General features: G+C 38.8%; 1 protein-coding gene across 5 annotated transcripts in view; it reads left to right on the top strand.

Annotated features, from left to right (window-relative positions):
• The window catches only part of tenm3 (teneurin transmembrane protein 3), a 180,102-nt gene that overhangs the window by 126,542 nt on the left and 27,718 nt on the right, over positions 1 to 25,842 (top strand). For 3 of the 5 annotated variants that reach the window (XM_026302846.1, XM_026302848.1, XM_026302850.1), the window contains 8 exons: positions 7,697 to 7,828; positions 8,017 to 8,152; positions 11,501 to 11,644; positions 19,986 to 20,057; positions 20,369 to 20,546; positions 21,188 to 21,208; positions 25,031 to 25,155; positions 25,353 to 25,460. In XM_026302846.1, the coding sequence (XP_026158631.1) occupies positions 7,697 to 7,828; positions 8,017 to 8,152; positions 11,501 to 11,644; positions 19,986 to 20,057; positions 20,369 to 20,546; positions 21,188 to 21,208; positions 25,031 to 25,155; positions 25,353 to 25,460 (916 nt within the window). The remainder of the gene's footprint in view (positions 1 to 7,696; positions 7,829 to 8,016; positions 8,153 to 11,500; positions 11,645 to 19,985; positions 20,058 to 20,368; positions 20,547 to 21,187; positions 21,209 to 25,030; positions 25,156 to 25,352; positions 25,461 to 25,842) is intronic. The other 2 variants (XM_026302847.1, XM_026302849.1) reach the window with 1 other exon arrangement.

Raw genomic sequence — 25,842 nt, forward strand, 5'->3', positions numbered from 1 at the left:
CAATAATTTAATTTAATTCGATTCAATTTTATTTGTATAGTGCCAAATCACAATACAATCATCTCAAGCCACTTTACAAAAAACAAAAAATCCCAACAAATCCCTTATGAGCAAGCACTTTGCGAGATTGGAGAGGAAAAACTCCCTTTAACGGAAGAAAAAACCTCCAGCAGAACTGGGGTCAGTTTGGGTGGCCATCTGCCTCGACCAGTTGGGGTGAGTGGATAGAGGAGAGAGAAAAGAACAGCAACAATAAACAACAAATAGACACTGGAGGTTGGTGGGGCCAGTAACTGCACATCAGCAATATACAGCCCCAGGACCAGGGACACCTGCAGAAGGTACAGAGAGAGAGGGAGAGAGCACAAACTAGGGGAGAGAGAGAGCACAAAGTTAGTGACATTGTGGAATATACATGTGAGGGGGGAGGAGAGGAGGAGAGGGGACAGGAGGGGAGGGTTAGGGTAGGGGAGCTCAGTGCACCGATGGTCCTCGGACAGTCTAGGCCTATAGCAGCATAACTAAGGGATGGTTCAGGGTTACCTCAAGCCAACCCTACACTTTGTCAAAAAGGAAGGTTTTAAGTCTATCCTTAAAACTACAGAGAGTGTCTGCCTCCTGAACCCAGACTGGGAGCTGGTTCCACAGGAGAGGAGCTTGATAGCTAAAGGCTCTGCCTCCCATTCTACTTTTGGAAACTCTGGGAACCACAAGTAGACATGCACTCTGAGAGCGAAGTGCTCTATTGGGATAATATGGTACTATAAGGTCTTCAAGGTATGAAGGAGCTTGATCATGAAGGAATTTGTATTAGAGAAGGAGGATTTTAAAATCCATTCTGGATTTTAAAGGGAGCCAATGAAGAGAATGTAAAATAGGAGAAATATGATCTCTCTTGCTAGTTCCTGTCAGGAATCTGGCTGCAGTATTCTGGATTAACTGGTGGGTTGTATGGATATACTGGGACATCCAGATACTAATGAGTTCCAGTAATCTAGCCTTGAGGTAACAAATGCATGGACTAGTTTTTCCGCATCATTTTGAGACCGGATGTTCCTAATTTTGGCAATGTAGTGCAAGTGAAAGAAGGCAGTTCTAGAGATTTGTTTTATGTGTGAGTTAAAGGATATGTCCTGGTCAAGAAATAATTTTTTCACAGCAGTGTTGGAGGCCAGGGCTATGCCATCTAAAGTAGCTATAATTTTAGAAAAGCTATTTCTGAGGTTTTTAGGCCCAAATAAAATAACTTGGTCAGACATAACTCCAAGGTTTTTCACTGTAGTGCAGGAGGCCAAAGCTATATCACCAAAAGTAGTTATGTGGTTAGAAAAGCTATTTCTGAGGTTTTTAGGCCCAAATACAAGAGCTTCTGTTTTCTCTGAATTTAAAAGTAGAAAGCTACTGGTCATCCAGGCCTTTATGTCAGTTAGACACTCTTGAAGTCTGGTGAACTGGTTTGTGTTATCAGGTTTCATGAATAGATACAGCTGAGTGTCATCTGCATAGCAGTGGTAATTAATAAAGTGCTTCCTAATAACATTGCCTAAAGGAAGTATGTACAAGGTGAACAGAATCAGTCCTAGGACAGAACCCTGTAGAAATCCATAACTAATAAATGATAGGCTGGATATCGGTCTATAATTAGCCAAGACTCCTGGATCAAGACTAGGCTTTCTGAGTAAAGGTTTTATTACTGCAGTCTTAAAAGCCTGGGGTACATAGCTAGGGGTACTAGAGATAAATTTACCAAGTCTAATAAAGATGAGTTTTTATGCATTCTAGTCAGGATGGGGTCTAAGAGACACGTTGATGATTTAAATGAAGCAACTACTGATGTGAATTCAGAGAGATCTATGGGAGAGAAGCAGTCTAAACATAACTGAGGTCTATGATTCAAGAGCTACTGTAGTAGAAGATTCATTTATTGCAGCTATAGGAAGCAACTGATGAATTTTATCTCTAATAGCTGTGATTTTATTTGTAAAGAATCTCATAAAGTCATCACTATTGAGAGCTAAGGGAACACTGGGCTCAACAGAGCTGTGACTTTTTGTCAGCCTGGCTACAGTGCTGAAAAGAAACCTTCTTATTTTCCTCTATTAGTGATGAATAATATGCAGTTCTGGCTTTATGAAGAGCTTTTTTATATGGTATTAGACTGTTTTTCCAGGCTAGATAAAATTGTGGAACGCCACTTCCTTTCCAGCCTTTGTGATGCCTGCTGCCCATGGTACACATTTTTTTCATTTGGGTGCAACATAGAGAATCATCATATTTTAAAGTTTTCTTCAGTAGCAGAGTAACTCAGCATTACTTTGTGAAATAAAACCTGCCTCTACCAGAGGGCCCGAGAGCACTACAGTGGTCCTGGGATCTGTTGGAGCCACTCTCCCATTTTGGGGGTTACAGCCCCGAGGGTGCCGATTACCACGGGGCCCACTATTGCCTTCACCTTCCACATTTTCTAGCTCTTCTTTCAGCCTTTGGTATTTCTCAAGCTACTCATGTTCCTTCTTCCTGATGTTGCTATCACTTGGGATTGCTATATCTACCACCAAATCTTTTTTTCATAAATACCATTGTAAATGATCTTATACTTATATAGCACTTTTCTGCACTTAATTGCACTCAAATCACTTCACACAATTTGTCTATTCACCAATTTGCGCACACAATTTCACACTCATATACTGATGGAAGTGCCACTAGTGTCTTGCCCAAGGCAAGGACACTTCAGCATGTGGAGCAGAGAAAACAGGGATCAAACCACTGACCCATTGGTTAGTAGATGACATGCTCTACCTCCTGAGGTAGCCAACCATGTTGCGAACAAAAATGCAAAATGTGAGCAATACAGCTCACATACAGGCAACAAAAATGAATGCAAATATATTTAACGTGATTGGTCCTGTATTGTACTGCTCACATACAGGCAACAAAAATGAATGCAAATATATTTAACGTGATTGGTCCTGCACACACATACACACACACACACACACACACACACACACACACACACACACACACACTCTATTACCACAGCTCTGCAATAGTTATTTTTAAAGGAAACTAAAGGTATATGTACATAGACACACATGGTGAGCCACCCTGTGTTCTGCCTCTAATTGGCTATAACCCTAATAGTATGTTTTCTTTTGGGGGTGACTGAGGCTCATAATGGAAAGATGTAATTGCATATGCATTACACCATGTTATCTTTGTGTGTGTGTGTGTGTGTGTGTGTGTGTGTGTGTGTGTGTGTGTGCGTGCGTGCGTACGTGCGTGCGTGTGTGTGTGTGTGTGTGTGTGTGTGTGTGTGTGTGTTGTGTGCGTGCGTGCGTGCATATAGAGAGAAAGGAATGGGTACATTAACTATGTGCCTGCAAGAGAGATTGAGAATGGAATACAAAGAGATGCAGTTGTGTGGTTCTTTATCATCACAAGACAGTGTGTTAACCAGTACACAGAGGAAATGAAACAGACACAACTCACTGTGTTTTAATATATTTTTACAATGATAAATCAGTGCTTATTTTTTATTTGACAACCATATGTATGTACCTATTTGTGACACACATAGCTACCTGTGTGTGAGTGCAGATCAAAGCAAGTAAATGGAAGGCTGCTACTTAGCTTTTGGTGGGGTCCATTAGAGAGGAGGGCAGTAGAAAGGGTAGTCTTAAAGAGGATATAATGGATCTGTAATGAACACTAAATGCCTGGCTAATGAAAAGGCAATACTGCAGTTGAAAATATAACACCAGAACAATCCAGATGGATCATTCCCCAAAGACATTTTTTTGTATTCTATAAATATTTCTTCCCCATTTCCATTTCTTGAATGATGTCTGTTCACATTCTCACACTTTTCTGAAGAGATCAAACTTTTGTATGAGTATGAAGATTTACAAATTAAGTGAAAGTGAAAGTGACTTAACTGGCCAAGTATGGTGACCCATACTCAGAATTTGTGCTCTGCTTAACGTGATTGGTCCTGTATTGTACTGCTCACATACAGGCAACAAAAATGAATGCAAATATATTTAACGTGATTGGTGTGCTCTGCCCAAAACCCAAGTGCACACACACAGCAAGTGAACACACACACACCATGCTCACACACCCGGGGCAGTGGGTAGCCAATGCTGCGGCGCCCGGGGAGCAGTTGGGGGTCCGGTGCCTTGCTCAAGGGTCTCACCTCAGTCATGATATTGAAGGTGGACGGGGCACTGGCTGTTCGCTACGTGCCACCGACAATTTCCCCTGCCGGACCTGAGACTCGAACCTGCAATTTTCAGGTTACAAGTCCGACTGCCTACCCATTAATACCCCAATACCCCCAATAATTTGGGCTGCAAACCTACCTTCCGTCGAGGACCTATACACCTCACGGGTAAGAAAGAGGGCAGAGAAGATTTCTGCAGACCCCTTACATCTGGGTCACAAACTGTCTGAGCTCCTCCCCTTTGGTCAGCACTACAGAACACTGTAACTTTTAGTAATATTACTGACAAACATGTTCCATTTAAGAGTCAGAGTCAAAACCAAAAGTAGTCCCTGGTTTTGTCATAATTGCCAGCTTACTCTGTGAATGACAGGCAGCCTGGGTTAAAGCTAGAACTACCAAATCACCTGCAGACTGGCAGTACTTTTGTCATAAATGTAATAAATGTATACCTGCTATCAATAAAGCCAAATTTTCATACTATGTATCTGCTCTCACTGAAACACATCGTAAACCTGCAAAATTTTGGAAAAACTGTCAAATTCTTGTCTCATAACACTGCTCCAGCTTTACCCAGTGAGATTATTAAAGACACAATCAGTATAACAACCAAACAGGACATTTGTGATTCCTTTAATCAACATTTTGTTGCTTCAGGAAATATTTTTGTTAACTGTGCTCCTTCCATTGCTGCTGATCCCACACATGATGACAATTCAAACGGACACCATCCTTCTTCTTTAGAAAACAGCTTTTGTCCTTCCATTGCAAGGAGGTCAAACAAATGAGCTAAATAATTACCATCCAATTTCAAAGCTGTCATGTTTGGCAAAAGTATTGCAAAAATTAGTATTAACAAGTATGATATTTTTTAACTAATTATTCCATTTTAAAAGACTATCAATCTGGTTTTAGACCAGGTCATACCACTCTAACTGCTGCAACCAAGGTTATAAATGATATTTCTACTGAAGACTGTATTTTGTTTTTATTGATTTGTCAAAAGCTTTTGATACTGTTAGCCATCAGCAGTCACAGCTTGAACTGTATCCTAAAGAATCAAATGGTCATCAGTCAGATTTCTCATATATTAACAAGGGTGTTCCTCAGGGGTCTATTTGGGGCCCATTGTTATTCACAATTTACATAAACTCAATTAGGCATAACTTGAAGCATAGCTTAATTCATCTATATGCAGACGATGCAATTTTGTACTTTTGTGCTCTACTGTCCAAGCAAGTCAAAATATTCAGATATTAATGCATACAACAGAACTTTATCAATCTTAAATTACTAATGAACAGAAAGCATTCCACCATTCAACAAAATACCTCCATTCTGACCCTTGATGGGTCTGGGATTGCGAAAATACCATGGTAGAAATACCTTGGCATTTGGATTGATGAAAAGCTCTCATTTAACAAACATGTAACAGAATTACCCAATAACCTTAAAGCAAAAATGTCCTTTTTTATGGAATATGGAAAGTGAACAAATTATTATGTAAAGGTAAAGATAGACACCCCATCATACCTGTCAACACTTGTTTTTCCCAAGAGTCTCCCGTATTTCACACCCATCACCTGCCCTCCTCCCATTTTGTTTTATCTCCCAGGAAATTCCTGTAATTTAATCATGTAATCCTGGCCGACTAGGGCAAACGCCCCACAGCAGCCAAAACACATGCAAAAGAGAAACGGTGCAACAACCAAAACACATTCAAGACAGAAACGCTGCAACAGCCAAAACACATGCAAAAGAGAAACGCCGCAATGAAAGTGCGCCAGGCCTGTAGTGGGACCCCGAACTGAGGGATGCTATGAACAAAATTTGGCTAACTTTTACAGAGGTGAGAGAGACACATGTAGTGATATAAGCCATGTCTCATTTCTCATATAAGAACACAGAAAAACTGAAAAATGTAAACTTGCCAGCCATTGTCTAGCTTAGTGAAGAAAAAAGTGATAGAACCATCCCTCTAACATACCTTTGAGTCTCATTTAATGTCTTCAGATCCTTATGGGAATATCTGAACGTTTTCTATGAAAGCAAAAGGCCGAAAGTATGCTCTCTTGTTCTGATAACCTTGCGTCTTTAATCCTTGGCCATAGCAAATACCTTGCCTCACTGTCTTCTTGTATTAAATCTTCAGCAAATCTAATGCCAGCTTTTTTGCAGACATCAGTCTTTTGAAAGTTTCCAAATCTTATCTCTGCATTTTTGTTTCACAAACTAAATGTGCGATTTGGCTCTTTTTTGTCAATGCGATGAACCGTATCCGTATTTTGTTTTTCTTTCAGCGCCTTGATACATAAACTCCACCTCCACTTATATCGCTCTTGTTCTTTGCATTTTTCTTTCATGGTAATTAATTCAACCTGAAGTTTAGCAATTTGTTGTTCAAGTACCGCTGTCTTATTTTTGTAGTCAGTTACCTCTACCCATAGCTTCTCTATCAGACTGCAGTTTTCCTCCATCTTGGCGGAGATTTCTTTCATCTTCTTTCCTTGTATGTCAAACCTACAGGGGTTGGACAATGAAACTGAAACACTGGCCAATTTAGTGTTGGAGGTTTCATGGCTAAATTTGACCAGCCTGGTGGCCAGTCTTCATGGATTGCACATTCCACCAGTAAGAGCAGAGTGTGAAGGTTTAATTAGCAGAGTAATAGCACAGTTTTGCTTAAAATATTGCAATGCACACAACATTATGGGTGACATATCAGAGTTCAAAAGAGGACAAATTGTTGGTGCGCGTCTCACTGGCGCATCTGTGACCAAGGCAGCAAGTCTCTGTGACGGTATCCAGGGTAATGTCAGCATACCACCAAGAAGGACGAACCACATCCAACAGGAGTAACTGTGGACGCAAGAGGAAGCTGTCTGAAAGGGATGTCTGGGTGCGAACCTGGATTATATCCAAAAAACATAAAACCACAGCTGCCCAACTCACTGCAGAATTAAATGTGCACCTCAACTCTCCTGTTTCCACCAAAACTGTTCGTCAGGAGCTCCACAGGGTCAATATCCAAGGCCGGGCTGCTATAGCCAAACCTTTGGTCACCAGGCGTTTCAGTTTCATTGTATGTGCTAGATTATTTACTGTTTCCAGTATTTTCGTTGGCGAAACTATATCTTCAGGTTGTTTTACGTCTTCGGATTTGTTCTTTTTCATAGCTTATTGCTGCTTACTCGGAGTAGTTGGTGGGGCACTGTGTTTGTTCCTGCCAATCGTTCTTTCACTTGACATTTCCTTCTTAGAATTGTGATCCCAGGAATACATGAAGAAAATGTAAATCCATTATTTTATAATGCTGTATATTGCCCACTTGTACAACATAAAGTAGTATTACTAGTGGTAGTGCCAACCCTATGACCCTGTCTGCCAATTAGCAGCACATTCACTTTAAAACAGATGCTTCAGATACCAAATGTTAATGTATTTCTGTGTTATTTTATCCTACTGCAGATTTTACAAGAAGAAACCTCAATACCAGGCAGTGATCTAAACCTGATCTATCTGAGCTCCAGAGCTGCAGGATATAAACCAGTCCTCAAAGTCACCATGACACACTCATCAATACCTTTCAACCTGATGAAGGTGAGTTATATTAATATGTAATATAATTTGAAATTCCTCATAGCGATTATGATGTAGTACTAAATAGTAGTACATAATACTGACCATTATCATCTTCAGTCAACTAATCAGCATCAGCATCCCAAATCAATGGAACTTAAGACTTTGCTACCATTTAATGAGCTCTGTGTCTTGTACTGTATTCCCAGGTTCACCTTATGGTAGCAGTTGTGGGTCGCCTCTTCCAGAAATGGTTCCCTGCCCAGCCAAATCTATCCTACACCTTTATCTGGGACAAGACAGATGCCTATGGCCAACGTGTCTTTGGCCTATCTGAGGCAGTTGGTGAGTTTGATCCCATTAGTAAAGCAAGCAAAAAACATATATACGTTTTTAAATGAATGCTTATTTAAGTAACAACAATAAAAGCAGACAGAACTTAGCTGTGTGGTCTGACCATGCATCATATATTTAAAGTAAAATTTTAAAACGAGTCCAAAAGGTGACAGAATGTGACGTGCAGCATGGTTTTGTGAAAAGCATCGCAACAGACTACCTTTTCATTTACAACACAGAATAGAAATACACTTAAAAAAATCTGGATTTCCCTAATAGTTTTTCAACTTACTTTCTGCTGCTTTTACATCAAACAAATGGACACAAGTGGGCATAATGTGGTGGACAGCTGTAAATGAGTAGCTCTCTTCCCTTTTGAAAACTGGTCAGTGACCAATGGGATTGTGAAAGCTGTTGCTGGACTACTAGTAATTATTAAATACTAAGCCTTTGATAAGCTTTTAACTAGCTGCATATCTGAATTCATTTCATTCACTGATCTTTTTAGAATTTAAGGTTAGATTTATACAGTGCAAAAGTTTTAGGCACTATAGATGTTTTAGATTCTTATCACACAACACCATCAGGTCTCAGATTGATCCCAGGTTCATTTTACAGCTCATTGTGAAGGACATCAAGTCCATAAAGAACCCACTAGAGTTCATGAAGAACTATTTTCAGAGGCAAGAAGAACCAGGGGTCCTGCAGCAGGTGGTCTGACCCCATTTAGGTTTTCTTCCATTCACTACATTTGGTATGAAGTTAATTTTCAAATGAAAACATAATTTATGTAATTTATATTAAAAGAATCCCCTGTGTATTTTTAGTGCCTAAAACTTTTAAACAGTACTGTCCAAGATGCAAAGAAGCGTGTGAACAGTAGGACAAAATAAGACATCAGCAGCACAGTCTGAGCAAGCAGCCAAATTTTGCACTAATGCTCTCATTTGACACTATACTGTGGTCAGTAACTGTCAAGAGGAGGGATATTTCTGCAACACTGACTTCTCCCATATATAAAGCCGTAGACAGCTATCATTAAGTTAAAACATTTTGTAGAAACCCACCAAAGATCCACTGTTCTTGGACAGGCAAATGGCTTGGCCATAATAGGTATGCTAACCCCTCTGACACCTTAATGAGGGGCAAGTCCAGCAGCCCTACTTCTCAGTGAGTTATTACTTGTAGGAGCGCAGCTTAATGGGTTGAACATCAAGATGATTTACAGCTGTTTTGTAATACTTCTGAAATTGGCACTCAGAAGTTATAATAAGGCAGCATTATCACAATAATATTTGTAGTGCATGTCTGGCAACTGTTAAAATCAAAGCTGAGACACAAATGTAGAGGTTGCATTCACTAAAAGGCAACTCTATAGTTGCATCTATTGACACTCGACTTTCCATTAACTTGGATGTCCATCAATGACATTGCATTATGGAAAAATAAAACTGAAATCAAAAATGTTTACAGCTACTGGGCTGATATTTGTCTACGTTTCTTTTTGTTCAAGTTAGTTAAATGTGCTACAAAATACAACCAACACTTACACAAAAAAGGCATACACACTTCTTTAATCTGATTCAACTTAATCTCTTCTTTCCTGAAGAAAAGCACAATCTCAAACATTCTGTTTTCTGGTGTAAAATCTGTTCATCTTTAAAAATAATGCTTTCCGAACACTGATGGTTGTTTTTTGACTTAAGGGACTAGCTCATCTGGGATGTTCATCAGTAATTATAAGATGATGTAATATAGATGGCAAACCTCTTCAAGATAGAGTTTAGAGCTTGAAGGCTGAATGAATAAATTGTTGCAGAGGCCCAGACAGTGATTAATAACACATACAGAAAGACAGATGAGCTGAGGAGCTTAGAAACCTGTTGTCTGCTGTCCTTGGCAGTGAACAGCCAAACCAAGCATGCATGACATTATGTTAACACAAACAAACCTTGGATAATCACACTATCAAAGTGAAATGATGACGGTAGCTAAGGGTGTCTGCACATGTGGGCATATGAGAAATAAAAAACATTACTTAAACAGGTACTCTCATTGGGACACCCAGTAGATAAAACTTTGTGGCCACAGGGGGCCACCTACTGGCGATATTCAGCACGGTGGCTACACAGTAACTTTTTGTGCCTTGTGCCATCTGACCATAGTTAATATCAAACAGTGATAATTAATCAACCTTTAAAACAGACTTACTCTGGCTAAGTAAAAGTCAAATATTAATGCAGCTATATTGACATTTTTGTCATAGCACTGTATCAGATACAAACCTGCAGTTATTAACTTTACAGGCCATTTCAACTCATTAAGCTGTCTGACCTGCAACTTTACTGTGCACTCTCACCCAGTCTCTTTTTCTGACCTATTTTAAACCTATTGCAAGCCAGAACACACCAGTCCTTCCCCTATTCCTGCACTCATGCTAATTCATTTTTCTTTCCTTTTTACACATTTTTTCTGCTGAGATGACATTTCTCCTCTACATAATTCTAGTCACACAAAATGAAATGCAATTAGTTGTTGTGTTAGTGTTCATTTTCTGTGCTAATACTTCAACATAGAACATTTTTAAGCAATATAGTAAATAATTGCTAAAAAAATATAGTATTCAAAGGATAATAGCCAGTCAAATACACAAAAATGCACAATATTATTGCATTGACATACATTTTATACTTTTAAGTAAATATGTAAAAAATAGTTGTAACACTTTTATAATCCAGATTGTAGCACCCCTGGATGAATGATGGTCTAACTCTTGTGCTGATGATTCACATGTGTAGCTTCTTCAAACTGTGTGAAGGGAATGACAATAACCCAAGTAAACCTTAGTGAATACACCTTGATGAATACACCATAAGAACAATAAAGGAGACAGACAATACAATATTTTTCCAATTCTATTACAGAAACATTAAAACCATTAAGACCTTTCTTGTTATCTTCTAAAAAAAATAATCATGCAACTGTTGTGGCTGCCAGTTTACACAATAGAAATGGCACAAAATGGAATAGCAGAGCATAGCAGTGTGTGTGTATAAGTTGGCAAGTGTCCCACCTTTGACATTACAGTGTTGTTCCTTCCACAGATAGACAGTCTGTGTGTGTGTGTGTGTGTGTGTGTGTGTGTGTGTGTGTGTGTGTGTGTACCCTCTCTATGAACCAGCAGCAGGAGTAAGTGAATGTTAAAAACACAGACAGATCAAAGTCAGCTGTGGTTCACTGTGTTTTCACACCTGTTGTTTGTTTGCTTTGGTCTCAATCCCAGTTGGTTATGTTTATACAGGGCACAGTCACTGGAAGGGGTTAAATAACCGGCCTTGCCCTGTATGTGTTTAACAGTGTCAGTGGGGTTTGAATACGAGTCGTGTCTGGACCTCATCCTGTGGGAGAAGAGAACAGCCATTTTACAAGGCTATGAGCTGGATGCTTCAAACATGGGAGGATGGACACTTGATAAACACCACATCCTTGATGTACAAAACGGTAGGTGTCATAACATAAATCAGCTACATGATCACATAGTCTCAGCTCTACAGGCAATACGATTTGAGCATAACAAACACAAGACTCTTGTGTGTGTGTGTGTGTCTGTGTGTGCGTGCACACGTGCAACTAGTGTGACAAGTTTTCATGCACAGAAAGAACAAAAAACTCAAAAAGAAGCAATAATCAAATTGGAAACCACCACTGTCTTTATGTGTGTTGTCATATAGTTTTTTTTTTATTTTACTTTGTGCCATTGTTAAGAATAAACATGAAGTTTGGTTAAAAATATCACTTTTACCTAAATGTTTGAATGTCCACAAAATAAAAAAACTGAAAAACTTAAATAAAAATATGAAATACAGTCTAGGTGAAAAAATAATCAACTAAAAACATCTTTCATAGTGGACAGAGTGCACATAGTGTCTAAAAAATATATAATATATAATATCTGTTTAAAAAAGACCATCAAATACTGCTATATTTTCTTTGTATTTTGTCCCATAATGTGGATGTATTACTGTACTAAATTTGGGACATGAACACCAAAATTGCCCCTGTTAAATGAACTCTGAAAGTGTTTTTTCAACACTAAAAAGTGTTTATATGTTTCCACTGTTCAAAAAAACAATTTTAAGTGTTGATTTAACAGTGGCAAAATGCTATGTGCCAGTACAATTTAGTGTCAACTTCTAACAGCCTTGCAATTAGACACTGTTGAGTGATTCCATTGATTGTTGCTCGTTGTTTTCATGTTTTCACAGGAAAGACCAACTATTTCCCTATTTACAGAATGCTATGTCTACAAATTTGATTGTTATCTTTATAAGGAGCAGTGCAGCATTTTCACTGATTTGATTTCACTGATTGAAGTCAATATATCAACCCAGTATTTTTGTGCATTATCATGACTAGTGAACAGTTGGTATAGATTTGGTATGCATTTTCTGAAGTCCATGATGTGAAAACCATTGCAGAAAGTAGATAATTTTCACATTCACTGTGGGAACAAGAAGCACCAAAGGAAAAAGAGAGAGATTACGAAAATGTGTGAAAAGGGACGTGAAACAGGGAGGATACACATGCTGAATTAAGGTGCAGAGGCCTGTCCACACCATTACATCCACACCTGGTGTCTGATCTGTGAGCACTGAGTAGTGAGCACTGCTGAACAACTCACATAGCGTTTTGAGCATAACTCTATTGGAGTGAGGAGATTTTGGCCAGTCCTCACTTTTGTTTGAAGATTAACACTTGGTGTGAGGGTTAAGGTCAGAATTAGGTTTAGGTTAGGGTCAGGTTAAGGGTTGAATTCAGGCATTTAGTTGGTGGTAATGAATGCATTAAGTCAATGACTGTCCTCACAAAGATGGAAGTACAAGTGTGTGTATGTGTGCGCGTGGGTGCGTGAGAGAGAGAAAGAGAGAGGGGATATTTCCATTCAGCTCTACTCCTTGTGACCTTTTAAAGCTCATGTTTAATTATTTATTGTATTCCAAGTTGCATGGTAAAGTACTACACCCTATTATTCAAACTTGTGCAACAGCACAGCCACAGTCAAGCTGTGTTGGTGCTTTTGGCCATTTTGGTACATTTACATGGCTCCTTTTTTCCTTTTTCCTGTTTTTTGAAGAGAAGTCGCGAAACGATGGATTTTCCACTTCCTTCTCTTGTATATATACAGCCTTATACAGACAGTGTATATACATATACAGCCTATATACAGAGTCAAGTCCCTCCTCTGGCTCTGCTCAAACATCGCCCACGGAAAAGTTCGGCAGAACTCCTCTGTCCACCATTATTGCGCACTCGCTCTGGCATAGAAAGGATAAACACAGCAGGAGACAAGCTGAGCAGAGAAGCTGCTCTGGTGTTGACTGTAACAACAGGAGTCTGTTCTCACAAGACCTGAAGGCTTTCTTCTTATTGTTCAGAAGTATCTTCAGCTCACTGGTGATGCATGGCTTATTACTGGGAAAGCAGTGTACAGATTTCTCTGTTAGGTAAATTCTTTTAAGAAATAGAGAACAAACTTCGGTAAATTAAATAAATCTGACAGCATCGGTAGTGTAATTAATGAATCTCTGCTGGTTGTAACACAAATAGTTTACCCAATCAAAATTTTTATTGATGGTTGACCACCAAAACATGAAAGATTCATACCCTGCTGCAAGTTGGTTTCTAGCTTTGTACTCGTCAGGGACTCCCCTAGGCACTCCAATGGCCTCAATGTACACTCTGTTATCAAAACTGCTTGCTGCTGCAGTGTCTCTTTTCACACGGTGTGGGCTTTCTAGGGAAGAACCAGACAGAGGTAACACATAAAATGGCATTACCAATGGTACAAGAGCACAAGTTAAGTAACAACAGGAGTAGGTGGCGTCAAGTAATGCAAAGACTGACATTGCTTACTGGCTGGAGGGGAGGTGGAAGTAAACAACTGCAATGTGCATTTCAGGCCTGCTGAATCTAAAGGACATAGTTCCTAGTTGTGGTTTGGCTGTTGTACAAACAATACAATAGACATATTAAGCGGCTGAGCTGAGTGGAGCCACTCGTTTCTATCAACAAACACTGTCTCGACGTTAAAGGTTTCTCTAGCTCTTTCTTCAGTGACACAAACATACATATCTGACAATGTTAAGTGTTCCTGTTTCTCATCATCAGTTTGCTACTTTGCAGAAATCAAAACTGTAAAGTCTGTCTCTCATTACTCCAAAAGACAAAAGTGGGCACAACATTAGCTCTCTTTGTCCTATGCTTTGCTTTAGTGCTGATGATAATACTTGGCTGTTGCAATTCCTTCTCAAAAGAGAAAAGGGTACTAGGCTTTACCTCAATGGTGTCAGTGGCATTTCCTGGATGTTGCAAACCCTTCTCAAAGAGAAACAAAATTGATATAACTGTGGTCAGTGCCAGTGAAAGAAGGCAGTTCTAGAGATTTGTTTTATGTGTGAGTTAAAGGACATGGTCAAAAATAACTCCAAAAGTTTTTCACAGTAGCGCTAGAGGCCAGGGCTATGCCATCTAAAGTTACTGGTCATCCAGGCCTTTATGTCATTTAGACACGCTTGAAGTCTCACTAACTGGTTTGTGTTATCAGGTTTCATAGATAGATAAAGCTGAACTTTATCTATTTTAGAAGGATATTGGTCTATAATTAGCCAAGACTCCTGGATCAAGACTAGGCTTTTTGAGTAAGGGTTTGATTACTGCAGTCTTAAAGGCCTGTGGTACGTAGCCTGATACTAGAGATAAATTTACCAAGTCTAATAAAGATGAGTTCATTAATGGCAGGGTGTCTTAAAGCAGTCTAGTCGGGATGGGGTCTAAGAGACACGTTGATGATTTGAATGAAGCACGTACTGATGTGAATTCAGAGAGATCTATGGGAGAGAAGCAGTCTAAACATAACTGAGGTCTTACAGATGATTCAAGAGCTACTGTAGTAGAAGATTCATTTATTGCAGCTATAGGAAGCAACTGATTAATTTTATCTCTAATAGTTGTGATTTTATTTGTAAAGAAACTCAAAGTCATCACTGCTGAGAGCTAAGGGAACACTGGGCTCAACAGAGCTGTGACTTTTTGTCAGCCTGGCTACAGTGCTGAAAAGAAACCTGGGATTGTTCTTATTTTCCTCTATTAGTGATGAATAGTATGCAGTTCTGGCTTTACAGAGAGCTTCTTTATATGTTAATAGACTGTTTTTCCAGGCTAGATAAAATTCCTCTAAATTTGTGGAACACCACTTCCTTTCCAGCCTTCATGATGCCTGCTTTAAGGTACGAATATGTACGAAGTGTACCATAGAGCTAATCTCCTCTGATTCACTAACTTCTTTTTCAGAGGGGCCACAGTATCAAGAGTATCACACAGTGAGGCTACAGCACTGTCAACAACATGATCAATTTGATAGGGAGTAGGATTGAGGCAGCTGCCCTCCACTGTGTTGGCACATGGCATAGATGTAAATAAAGATGGAATAATTTTCTTAAATATATTAGCAGCATTGTCAGATAAACATCTACTGTAGTGGAATTTTCTTCCAAATGTTGCATGATCCATTATCTTAAATTCAAAAGTCAGAAGAATGGTCAGACAAAATAGGATTTTGAGGAAAAACTATTAAATGTTCAATTTCGATGTCATAGGTCAGAACAAGATCAAGGGTGTGTTTGAAACAGTGGGTGAGTTTATTAACATTTTGAGTGAAACCAATTGAATCTAACATTGAATTAAATGCAGTGCTGAGGCTATTATTTTCAACATCTGCATGAATGTTAAAATCTCCCACTATAATGACTTTATCTGAACTAAGTATTAAATCAGACAGGAAGTCTGGAAATTCAGTTAAAAACTCAGGTGGAGGGTACACAATGACAAGTAGAACTGGGTTTTGTGTTTTCCAGTTTGGATGTGAGAGGCCAAGAGTGAGGCTCTCAAATGAGTTATAACTGTTCTGAGGATGAAAGTTTAATAATAAGTTTGAGTGGAAGATTGCAGCTACTCCTCCACCTCGACCTGTGTTTCAAGGTCAATGACAATTTTTATGACTGAAGGGGGGTTGATTCATTCAGACTGACGTATTCATCCTGCTGCAGCCAGGTTTCAGTAAGACAGAGTAAGTCAATTTGGTGATCAGTTATCAAATCACTGTTTAGACGAAAGAGACCTGATATTTAATAATCCACATCTGACTGGTCTGTGTTTCTGTTCAATAAGAGGAGTGGTCTTAATTTTTATTAGGTTTTTATGAAAAATTCCTCTTGAGTTAACTTCTGATTTATATGATTTAGATGTTCAAGGAGAAAACACAGTCTCTGTGTGGTTTGATGGGTGACGGCGCTAAGGAAACTGCAGAGAGGCGTTTTAGACTCTTTGCATCCTGGTCCCCACTCTGGATTGTAAAACTTTAGGTTGGCTAATAAACTCGGCCAGATTTCTAGACATGAGAGCTGCACCATCCAAGGTGGGATGGATGCCGTCCGTCGCTACCAGACCAGGTTTCCCCAGAAAGTGGCCCAATTGTCTATGAAGCCCACATGGTTTGCTGGACACCTAGACAGCCAGCGACAGAACGAACATGTGGCTAAACATGTCATTGCTGGTCAGATTGGGGAGGGGTCCAGAGAAAATCCGACATTGTTCTGGCAAAGTTACACACCGACTCAACATTAATTTTAGTGACCTCCGATTGGCATATTCGGGTCACTGGTGTCTCTAGCTTCACGTTTCTGACTATGGAATCACCAATTATCAGAGTCGGTTTCTCATCGGGTCGCTGAGCGGGGAAAGTTAGAAACGTGAACAGGCAGGTGATGAGCCCTGGGCTTCTGCTTAAGAGTATGTTTCCGTGGGACCGTCACCCAGGCTAATTCTCTGGGCTGCTCCAGAGCTGCCATTGGACAGTTAACAGACCCTGAGATCGGTGGCTCCACACCAGCTAACGGGACTAGGCTAGCTGGTTTTTGTTCAAAAGTCCTCGTTTCCAAAGCTATCAGAACCTTGCATATTACAAGTTTACAGGTATCATTATCACTAAAGAAGGCAGAGGAATAACTAAACATGTGGCACACCGAGCAGGAGTGAGAGGGAGAAGTCATGCTACTAGCTAGCTAAGCTAACTGGTAGGCTAACAAGCCTAAAGCAAAATCGAAAAATCAAAATGTGGTGGTCAACTGGCTCAAAGAAACATGATAAGGGGACAGCTTTGCACCTGCTTGTTTGGTTTTCAGGTCCACTAGTTCAGCACTTATCTCTTGGTATAAACAGCATCAGCAATAGCTTTGCTATCCTCTACTTTTAGCTTAGCATGGCTAGCATTAGCTTATTATGGATAGCATTAGCATTAATTATTAGCAGCAATGGTTAGAATCAATGATAAACATCAATGAGCTAGGTTGCTACAATGTACAATAATTGGAGCTTGTTCATAAGCCTGAGCTATGTACAAGTTAACACTTTAAGAATTGTTCATTCTCCAGGTTTCAAAAATTTACAATGTTAAAATTAGAACATTGATATTTGAAACAAATAAGCAGTTTAATAATTTGGTTTGAATTAATGAATTTGATATAAATTCTGAAGTGATTGAGGTTATACACAATACTGAGCTGATAACAGAAGTGCAATATTCATCAGTGAGAGAATTAAGCTTCTCCAAATAAGTGATATTTGTACTCTCCTACAGTGGGTTAAGTTAAACCAGCATGGTACTATCACTCACAGTAACTCATTACACTGACCACTAGGTGGACAGTTGTTTTGGTTTGGCAGAGTTCAAAAGTCAGACATTGACTGTTTCTTAAGAGCTCAGTATCTTTTAGAGTTAACAGCTAAGGCCTGTAGCTTTCACAGCAGCAAGAACAAACACACAATGCCTCAATGACAGGAGGCCTCTAATTTAAAAGGACTGACTGTTATTTTAATGTATTTAACACAATAATTTTGTTTGTTCCAGACTTAAGGTTTACTATGTCTGGTTTATGAATTCTGAATATCATAAGTCATCTTAATAATTTTGGGGCATCAGATCCTTTGATCAACCAGTCAATTAATGAGTAATACAGAATATCAGCCTACAATCTGAGGGAGAGTTTTCTCGATTCATCTTTTAGGTATTTTAAGAGCATCTGGAAGTACTTCTGTTAGTTCTAAATGCTATGGAAGTTCTAGATGCAAGTGATGAGGCAATCATGGATTGGTGTCGCAGCTTTCAGACTTTGGAACTCCCTTCCTTCTGAGATTTGAATCTTGAATCTTTGAGTCTTGAATCTTGAATTTTTAAATTTAAACTTAACCCTTATTTATTTAGGATATCCTGTTACCCCATATATGATTGTTGCTGTCTGTCTGTTGTTGTTTTTTTTATCTATCGCATATTTGTTTGTTTGTAAAGCACCTCAGTCAACTTTATGATGCTATATGTCCTACATAAATTTGCTTTGATTTGCTCCTTCAGTGTAAATTGGTGGGAAAAATCCAGGAAGTGTGAAGAAGTTTTTCAAAGCCTGAATTATGATGTTAAATCCACAGTTTTGCATGCCAACTGCCATTTCAGAAAGGCAAACCACCAAAAACCCAATGCCAGACATATCCCATGTTGTCTGAGAGCCGTGAATGTTTCTATTGTAACAGAGCAGGCTACTCATTGCCACTTGCCCTGCACTAGAAGAGAAGGAGCAGAATAGAGACATCTGATTCCAACACCATTAATAAAAAGCCTGTCATTGATGTGAGCTATCTGCCTTTCATTTTACAAGATACAGTATCAGCAGAGGAAAAAGTTAAGGTGTCAATCATTATTTTGTGGGAAACTATAGCTACCCAGTCTCTCATGATACGTGGGTCTTGCCATTTTCACAGAATTCAATTTGCAGTCCTGATGTGCTTGTTTGGTGTGTAACAATCAGTGTTTTTACAGCTTTTTTGAACTTTCCTCTTGTTTCTGGCTCTGTGCAAGATGAACTCCTACCACAGGAGTATATAATCCTTAATTGTGTTGGTCCACTCCCCAAAACAAAATCAGGTCACCAGTGTGTTCTGAGTTTGATGTACACTGACACTCATTTTCTTAAATCTTTCCCGAGGATGGGATGAGGGATTACTAAATCTTTCTCCTTGCTTTATGAGGAAGTGTAAAGGAATTTATGGAGTTCAGCCCTGCAGGTTTGGTGTTTGGTCACACTATGCATAGTCTTCTGCTGGTGCAGAGGATTTTGCGCCTGACACTGTGGTAGCTCTCTATTTCAGATGCTCTGGCTGAAAAAACAGTTTGACAAGAAATATTTTAATAGAGAATTTAAAGTTGGTGACAAAGTGTTGGCTGTACTTCGAGTCCCTGGTTCTGACCTGGAGATGAATTGTCACTATGCAGTAGAAAATTTATTGACTGAAACTGTTATTGGTACCCCTGATCATAAGAGAAAGTCCTGTGTAATATAATGTATGTGTTAATATATTTAAGCTACATTTTACTTCAGATAGCTAGATAGATAGATAGACTAACTGGCTGAAGCACACTAGTCCTAGATGAAAACAGCAGTGTCCATTTCTTTTGGTAAAAGTCTCGCAGCAGGTTTGAGCAGCCCCAGAAAGAAAGACAAATATTAAGAAAACCAGCACTAATCTTTGATCGCTACAGTGATGATCAAGCCAGTAGTTCAATAAAGTGACATCATTGTGAACCCTGGTGATAGGACCAGATCTGTTTTATAAGGACTCTCAATCACAGCAGAGGCACTAATGCAAAGTATAATTAATCTGGCTGTAATATATCTTTGTTGCTTCTCTGTGTGCTTTATATGTTCTTCACCTTTTTATGTCTACTCTCCACTAGGTATCTTGTACAAGGGCAATGGTGAGAACATTTTCATTTCCCAGCAGCCCCCTGTCATCAGCAGCATCATGGGTAAGTACAGATTCAAATATTATTGACTTGTTTGAGATTTTAATACCTGCACAATTTTAATTGCCTTTGATCAGGCTGTTGTGGGGGGTTGTTAATCTTTTTTTTTTTTAAATGTGTGAAATGTATGAAAATCACCAGAATGTCATGGGACCCAGAAAAGGACACCTTCTGGGACTCTAATAAATGTTTGGCCCACAAGATCATTCAGATCTTAATATAGGAATGGATTTCCAAATAGTGAGTCTGTTTTATTGAAATGGCAGGAACCTGTGTTACAGTCCCTAAAAATGGATTTCAACCTCCTGTCCTAGGAAATGGGCGTCGCCGCAGCATCTCGTGCCCCAGCTGTAATGGGCAGGCAGAGGGCAACAAATTGCTTGCGCCTCTGGCTCTGGCCTGTGGAGTAGATGGCAGTATCTTTGTTGGAGATTTCAACTACATCAGGAGAATCTTCCCTTCTGGGAATGTTACCAGTGTCATGGAGCTGAGGTAAGAGGGGAAGAAGGGAGGATGGCTGCTGCTGCTTCTGGATTAGTAATTTAAATCTCCTAATATTACAATTTTGTTAAAAATTTTAATGTTGGTTTTCCAAAGTCTATTAAAAAATGTTGAATTTAATAAACCTAAGACCTAAAATATTTTTGAAAATAAATTGGTTTAAGTCATTGATTTTAAATTAAATTCAGCATCAGAATTCCTCTCTAACCCAGCTTTTATGCTAATCTTTCTTTTGTGAACTCATCTGTACTAACCTCCGTATCCCTGATCTTGGAGGATGTAGCAGCAGTGCTTAAAGCAAAAAGCAACAGAAGGATGGATTCATTTCTAGATTGGACATTACAGTAGTATGAGAACTCACTGTGTGTGTAAAGAGGAAAGAACCATTGAACATGTGCTATAAGAAAGAGTCTGGTTTAGTGTCCTTGATTTAGTAGTATTATAATGCACTCGTTTCTTAAAAACACCTCACACCTGAAATTTTCCTACTGACTTCTATGAAGCATGATTCAGTTTCTGATTTTTTTCTGCAACTTCTAAGTGTTCCTTTTATATTTTCCAGTAACCACCAATCTAATTACTAACTCTTGTTTCTTTTCTGTTTTATTTCCTTCGCTTGTACTGTATTAAAGAAACAAAGATTTCAGACATAGGTAAGAGTGACTAATCTTTTTCAACCTTTAACCTTTTCATTTCATTTTCAATTAACGCTGCATATGCAACAGACTCTGTACATACACATGTGAACAAAATTGTTGGTACCCTTCCATTAAAGAAAGACAAACCCACAATGGTCATTGAAACAACTTAAAGCTGACAAAAGTAATAATAAATAAAAATTTGGTGAAAATTAACTTATGTGAATGAATGAATGATATAGTACTACAAGGTCTTTAAGGGCTGAAGGAGCTTGATCATGAAGTGCTTCGTATGTGAGCAGAAGGATTTTAAATTCTATTCTGGATTTTACGGGTAGCCAATAAAGAGAAACTAATAAACGTTAAAATAGCAAATGCATCATTTTGAGACAGGATGTTCCTAATTTTGGTAATATTGCACAAGTGAAAGAAGGCAGTTCTAGAGTTTTGTTTTATGTGTGAATTAAAGGACATAGCTTGGTCAAACATAACTCCAAGGTTTTTCACTGTAGTGCAGGAGGCCAAAGCTATATCAACTAAAGTAGTTATGTTGTTAGAAAAGCTATTTCTGAGGTTTTTAGGCCCAAATACAATAACTTCTGTTTTCTCTGAATTTAAGAGTAGAAAGTTACTGGTCATCAAGGCCTTTATGTCAGTTAGACACGCTTGAAGTCTGGTTACCTGGTTTGTGTTATCAGGTTTCATAGATAGATACAGCTGAGTGTCATCTGCATAACAATCATGATTAATAGAGTGTTTCCTAATAACATTGCCTAAAGGAAGCATGTATAAGGTGAAGAGAATTGGTCCTAGCACAGAACCTTGTCTAACTCCATAATTTTGTGTGTGGAAGATTCAACATGAACAAATTGGAATCTGTCCAATAAAGAAAACTGGAACCACTTTAACATTTTAACCAACCACATCCTCCAGTCTCTGTAATAAGATGCTGTGATTGACAGTGTCAAATGCAGCACTAAGGTCTAGCAGGTCAAATACTGAGATGAGTCCATTATCTGAGGCTAAGAGAAGATTGTTGGTGATTTTTATTAGTGCTGTTTCTGTACTATAATGTGCTCTAAATCTTGATTGAAAATTTTTAAATAGTTTATTCCTGTGTAAGTGGTCACATGGCTATATAGCTAACAGCTTTTTCAAAGAGGTAGGTTGGATATTGGTCTGTAATTAGCCAAGACTTGGCTTTTTGAGTAGGGGTTTGATTACTGCAGTCTTAAAACCCTGAGGTATATAGCCTGTTACTAGAGATAAATTTACCAAGTCTAAAAAGATGAGTCGATTAATGGCAGACTGTCTTTAAGCAGTCTAGTCAGGATGGGGTCTAAGAAACATGTTGAAGATTTAGATGAAGCAACTCCTTTTACATCATATTTTCTTTCCTTATTAGCTGAACTTCTTTGCCTATATTTCCTTCCTTCCTTAAGTTATTTTCTTCTGATTTATTATCTCCTGTGATTTGCTTGCTTTGTTCAGTCATTTTACTACTACTCCATTTCCATTCCTTTTTTTTTTTTTTTTTTTTTGTTTTCTTACAGTTTCTTGGTCAGTCACATCTTTATTTTGTCCTGGCATATTTGTTAATCAAGTGCCATCCACATGCTAGCTCCATCTTCAGGCTGCATGTTACTTCAACTGAACACACACATATGTTTGTTTTTAATTCTGTTATATTGATTTACATTAATTTCCTGGACACTCACACTAATCCTAACAATAAACCAAGTTATCACTGAAAAATGTGATTATTTATGTGGAAGAAGGTGAGTCCCCACTGAAAACTGAAATACAAAACCATATGTTTAAAATTTAGGGATATCTAAAATGGTTGCAGAATTATTGGGTTGTTGTGGTTGTGTGTTAAATTAACAGAATGCATCTTAAAGATATATGGAAACTAACTTCTAAATTCTGACAGAACGGACAGGTCAAATGATTCACTCAGTTTAATTATGTTCTTCCTTTCACTGCTGTTTCTGTATTTGTATTCACTCTGTGAAACCGTGGATGTCTATGGTGCTACCTTGAAACTCTATAAATCTATTTTTCGGCATAAATAAAAGGTTATATGAAAACCAGAAATTTCGATTATCATAACATCTGGGACCCTCAGAAGCAGGTTACAGAAAAACACAAACTATCTCACAGATGTGTCTGTTTTTAGTTGTCTTAATTAACAGGCTGGGATCATCTGTTAATTTTCGCCAACTGCTGCGAGTTATGGCTAGAGGCGAGTGGATATGCATATACCCATGCCTTTGTGTGTCTGTGTATGATGGATTTTACATGACAGTCATGAAGAGTGTGTCACAGACAAGTAGTGGCCAATTGCACCCAAATAGCTCTGTTCAGACTAGCTCGAGATAGTCGAGATAGCCACACAAAGCTGCTGTAAATTCACACACAAAACAGACTTCACTAGACTCCCACTACTCTACTGCTGTAGTTTTTTAGCTTCCATCTCATCAACTTTCATTTTATTTGTTAGTTCATTACCATGAAGTCTAGAAAGTTTATGTTATCCATTATATTACCCATCCATGTCCATTATAATGATGTTAGAACCAAATTTTAAATCCTTTGTAAGGTTGTACAATTGTTATTATACCGTCTTTCAGTAGCTGCTATAGGATCTAGTGATACTCCAAACCAGCTCATAACATAAACCACCTTCCTGAGGTTGTGACATGAACTACAGGTGTCTGGCTGGGACGAACTGGAGCTTACAAAAGGCAGCTGACTGTTGAGTAAATGTGATTGATTGAGCAAAATGCTCTGGCTACTGCTAATATGAAACAAAGTGTTATGAAAGGTTCATCATATTTCATCCATCCATTATCTATACCCACTTATTCGTAACCAGGGTCACAGGGATCATCCCAGCTCTCTTTGGGTAAAAGGCAGGGGTACACCCTGGACAGGTCCCCAGTCCATCACAGGACCATATAGAGACAAACAACTCACACTCACAAGCATGGGGAGAACATGTAAACTCCACACAAGGCCCCTGACGGGTTGCAAACCCAGGACCTTCTTGCTGTGAGGCAACAATGCCAACCACTCAGTGCTGCCCTGGGTTCATCATGTTCACAAATTAATATCATATTTGTTAAAGACAAAGTAAAATTGTGACTATGCTAGGTTGCAAATGTTACCAAAACAAACATGCCAGCTTTAGATACTAACACACCCAAAAGGAACAATGCAACATCTTTAGTCATTTGAGTCCTTTGGCTGTTTTTAACACTCTCAGAAAGCCAAACCATCATTTCACCCTTCAAGCCACTGTTTCCATCTACCAATTAACAAGAGCTCCTCCATGGCTGACTGATGGAAATGTCTACTCACAGATTCTTATATATTTTGCTAGGTGGGATGTTGGGCTAACTCTTTTCTCTTCTCTCTCCTCTATTCATTGGCCTCAACTGTTCAAGGCAGACTGCCTCTCAAACTGAGCCCAGTTCTGCTGGACATTTCTTCCATTAAAGGGTTTTTTTTTCTCTCCACAGTCACAAAGTGCTTGCTTATAAGGGATTTGTTTTCTGTGTAAAGTGCCTTGAGGAGATTTTATTATATTTTTATTTTTGTGATTTATGTTATTCAAATAAAACTGAATTAAATTGAATTTGGGGTTAGTAGGGTGAACTGGAGGCTCTAGTTCTATGTTCAAACTTGGTGTTTTTTCTTTAAATGTTTTATTCTGTAATAATTGAGGTTAGTGATACTGACAGAATTAAAAGATACAGCATGACTAAAGCAAATTTTTCTTGTTTCTCCTGTTTGTTACCCACCTCTCTTTTTGTCCACCACTACCCTCCATAGCAACAACCCTGCTCACCGTTACTATCTAGCCACCGACCCAGTAACAGGGCAGGTATATGTGTCAGATACCAATTCACGGCGAATCTACCAACCCAAGATGCTCAGCGGTGCCCGCGACCTCATCAGTAAGCATGCATTTCATTTCCCCCAATAAAATACTATGTTGGTCGAAATGAAAGCAGTTGGTTCCAATTGTTAGTTTTAATGCAGTGTACTCACACATGTCCACTACCATTGGAATTCTTTGAATATCACCAGGAAAGGTAAAAAACAGGGACTATTGTGATAAATGCATGATGTGTGTTTGTGTGTGCATGTTCAGGTAATGGAGAAGTAGTGGCTGGTACAGGTGAGCAGTGCCCTCCATTTGATGAAGCACGGTGTGGAGATGGAAGAAAAGCTACAGAGGCACAGCTACTGGGACCTAAAGGTGTGTGCACACACACACAACTCAAAAGTCAAAAGATTGATATTCATTGGGGGTTGTTATTTAATCTTGTATCATAACTAAAGCAATTGTACTATTTTCCCTATGGTGCAGGTTGAAGTGCCAAAATTCAGACTACTGGGAAATCACAGGAGGATTTAGTAAATTTGAGCAAAATTTAATTTAATTCCAGTAAGATTTGTAACATATTCTTATACATGTGGAGGGTCCAGTCATGAACAATAAGATCACCTCTTTAAAGGCAGTGCATTTTCCTCCACAGCACTCTGACAGTGTGTTGAGGCAGTGAACAATCAATAGTATCCCTAAAAGAAACTGGTGCAGAAGGTGCAAACTCTCCGCAAGCTAGCCATATTGCAGTTTA

The sequence above is a fragment of the Mastacembelus armatus genome, chromosome 1 (assembly GCF_900324485.2).
Source record: "Mastacembelus armatus chromosome 1, fMasArm1.2, whole genome shotgun sequence".
Classification (NCBI taxonomy): Eukaryota; Metazoa; Chordata; class Actinopteri; order Synbranchiformes; family Mastacembelidae; genus Mastacembelus; species Mastacembelus armatus.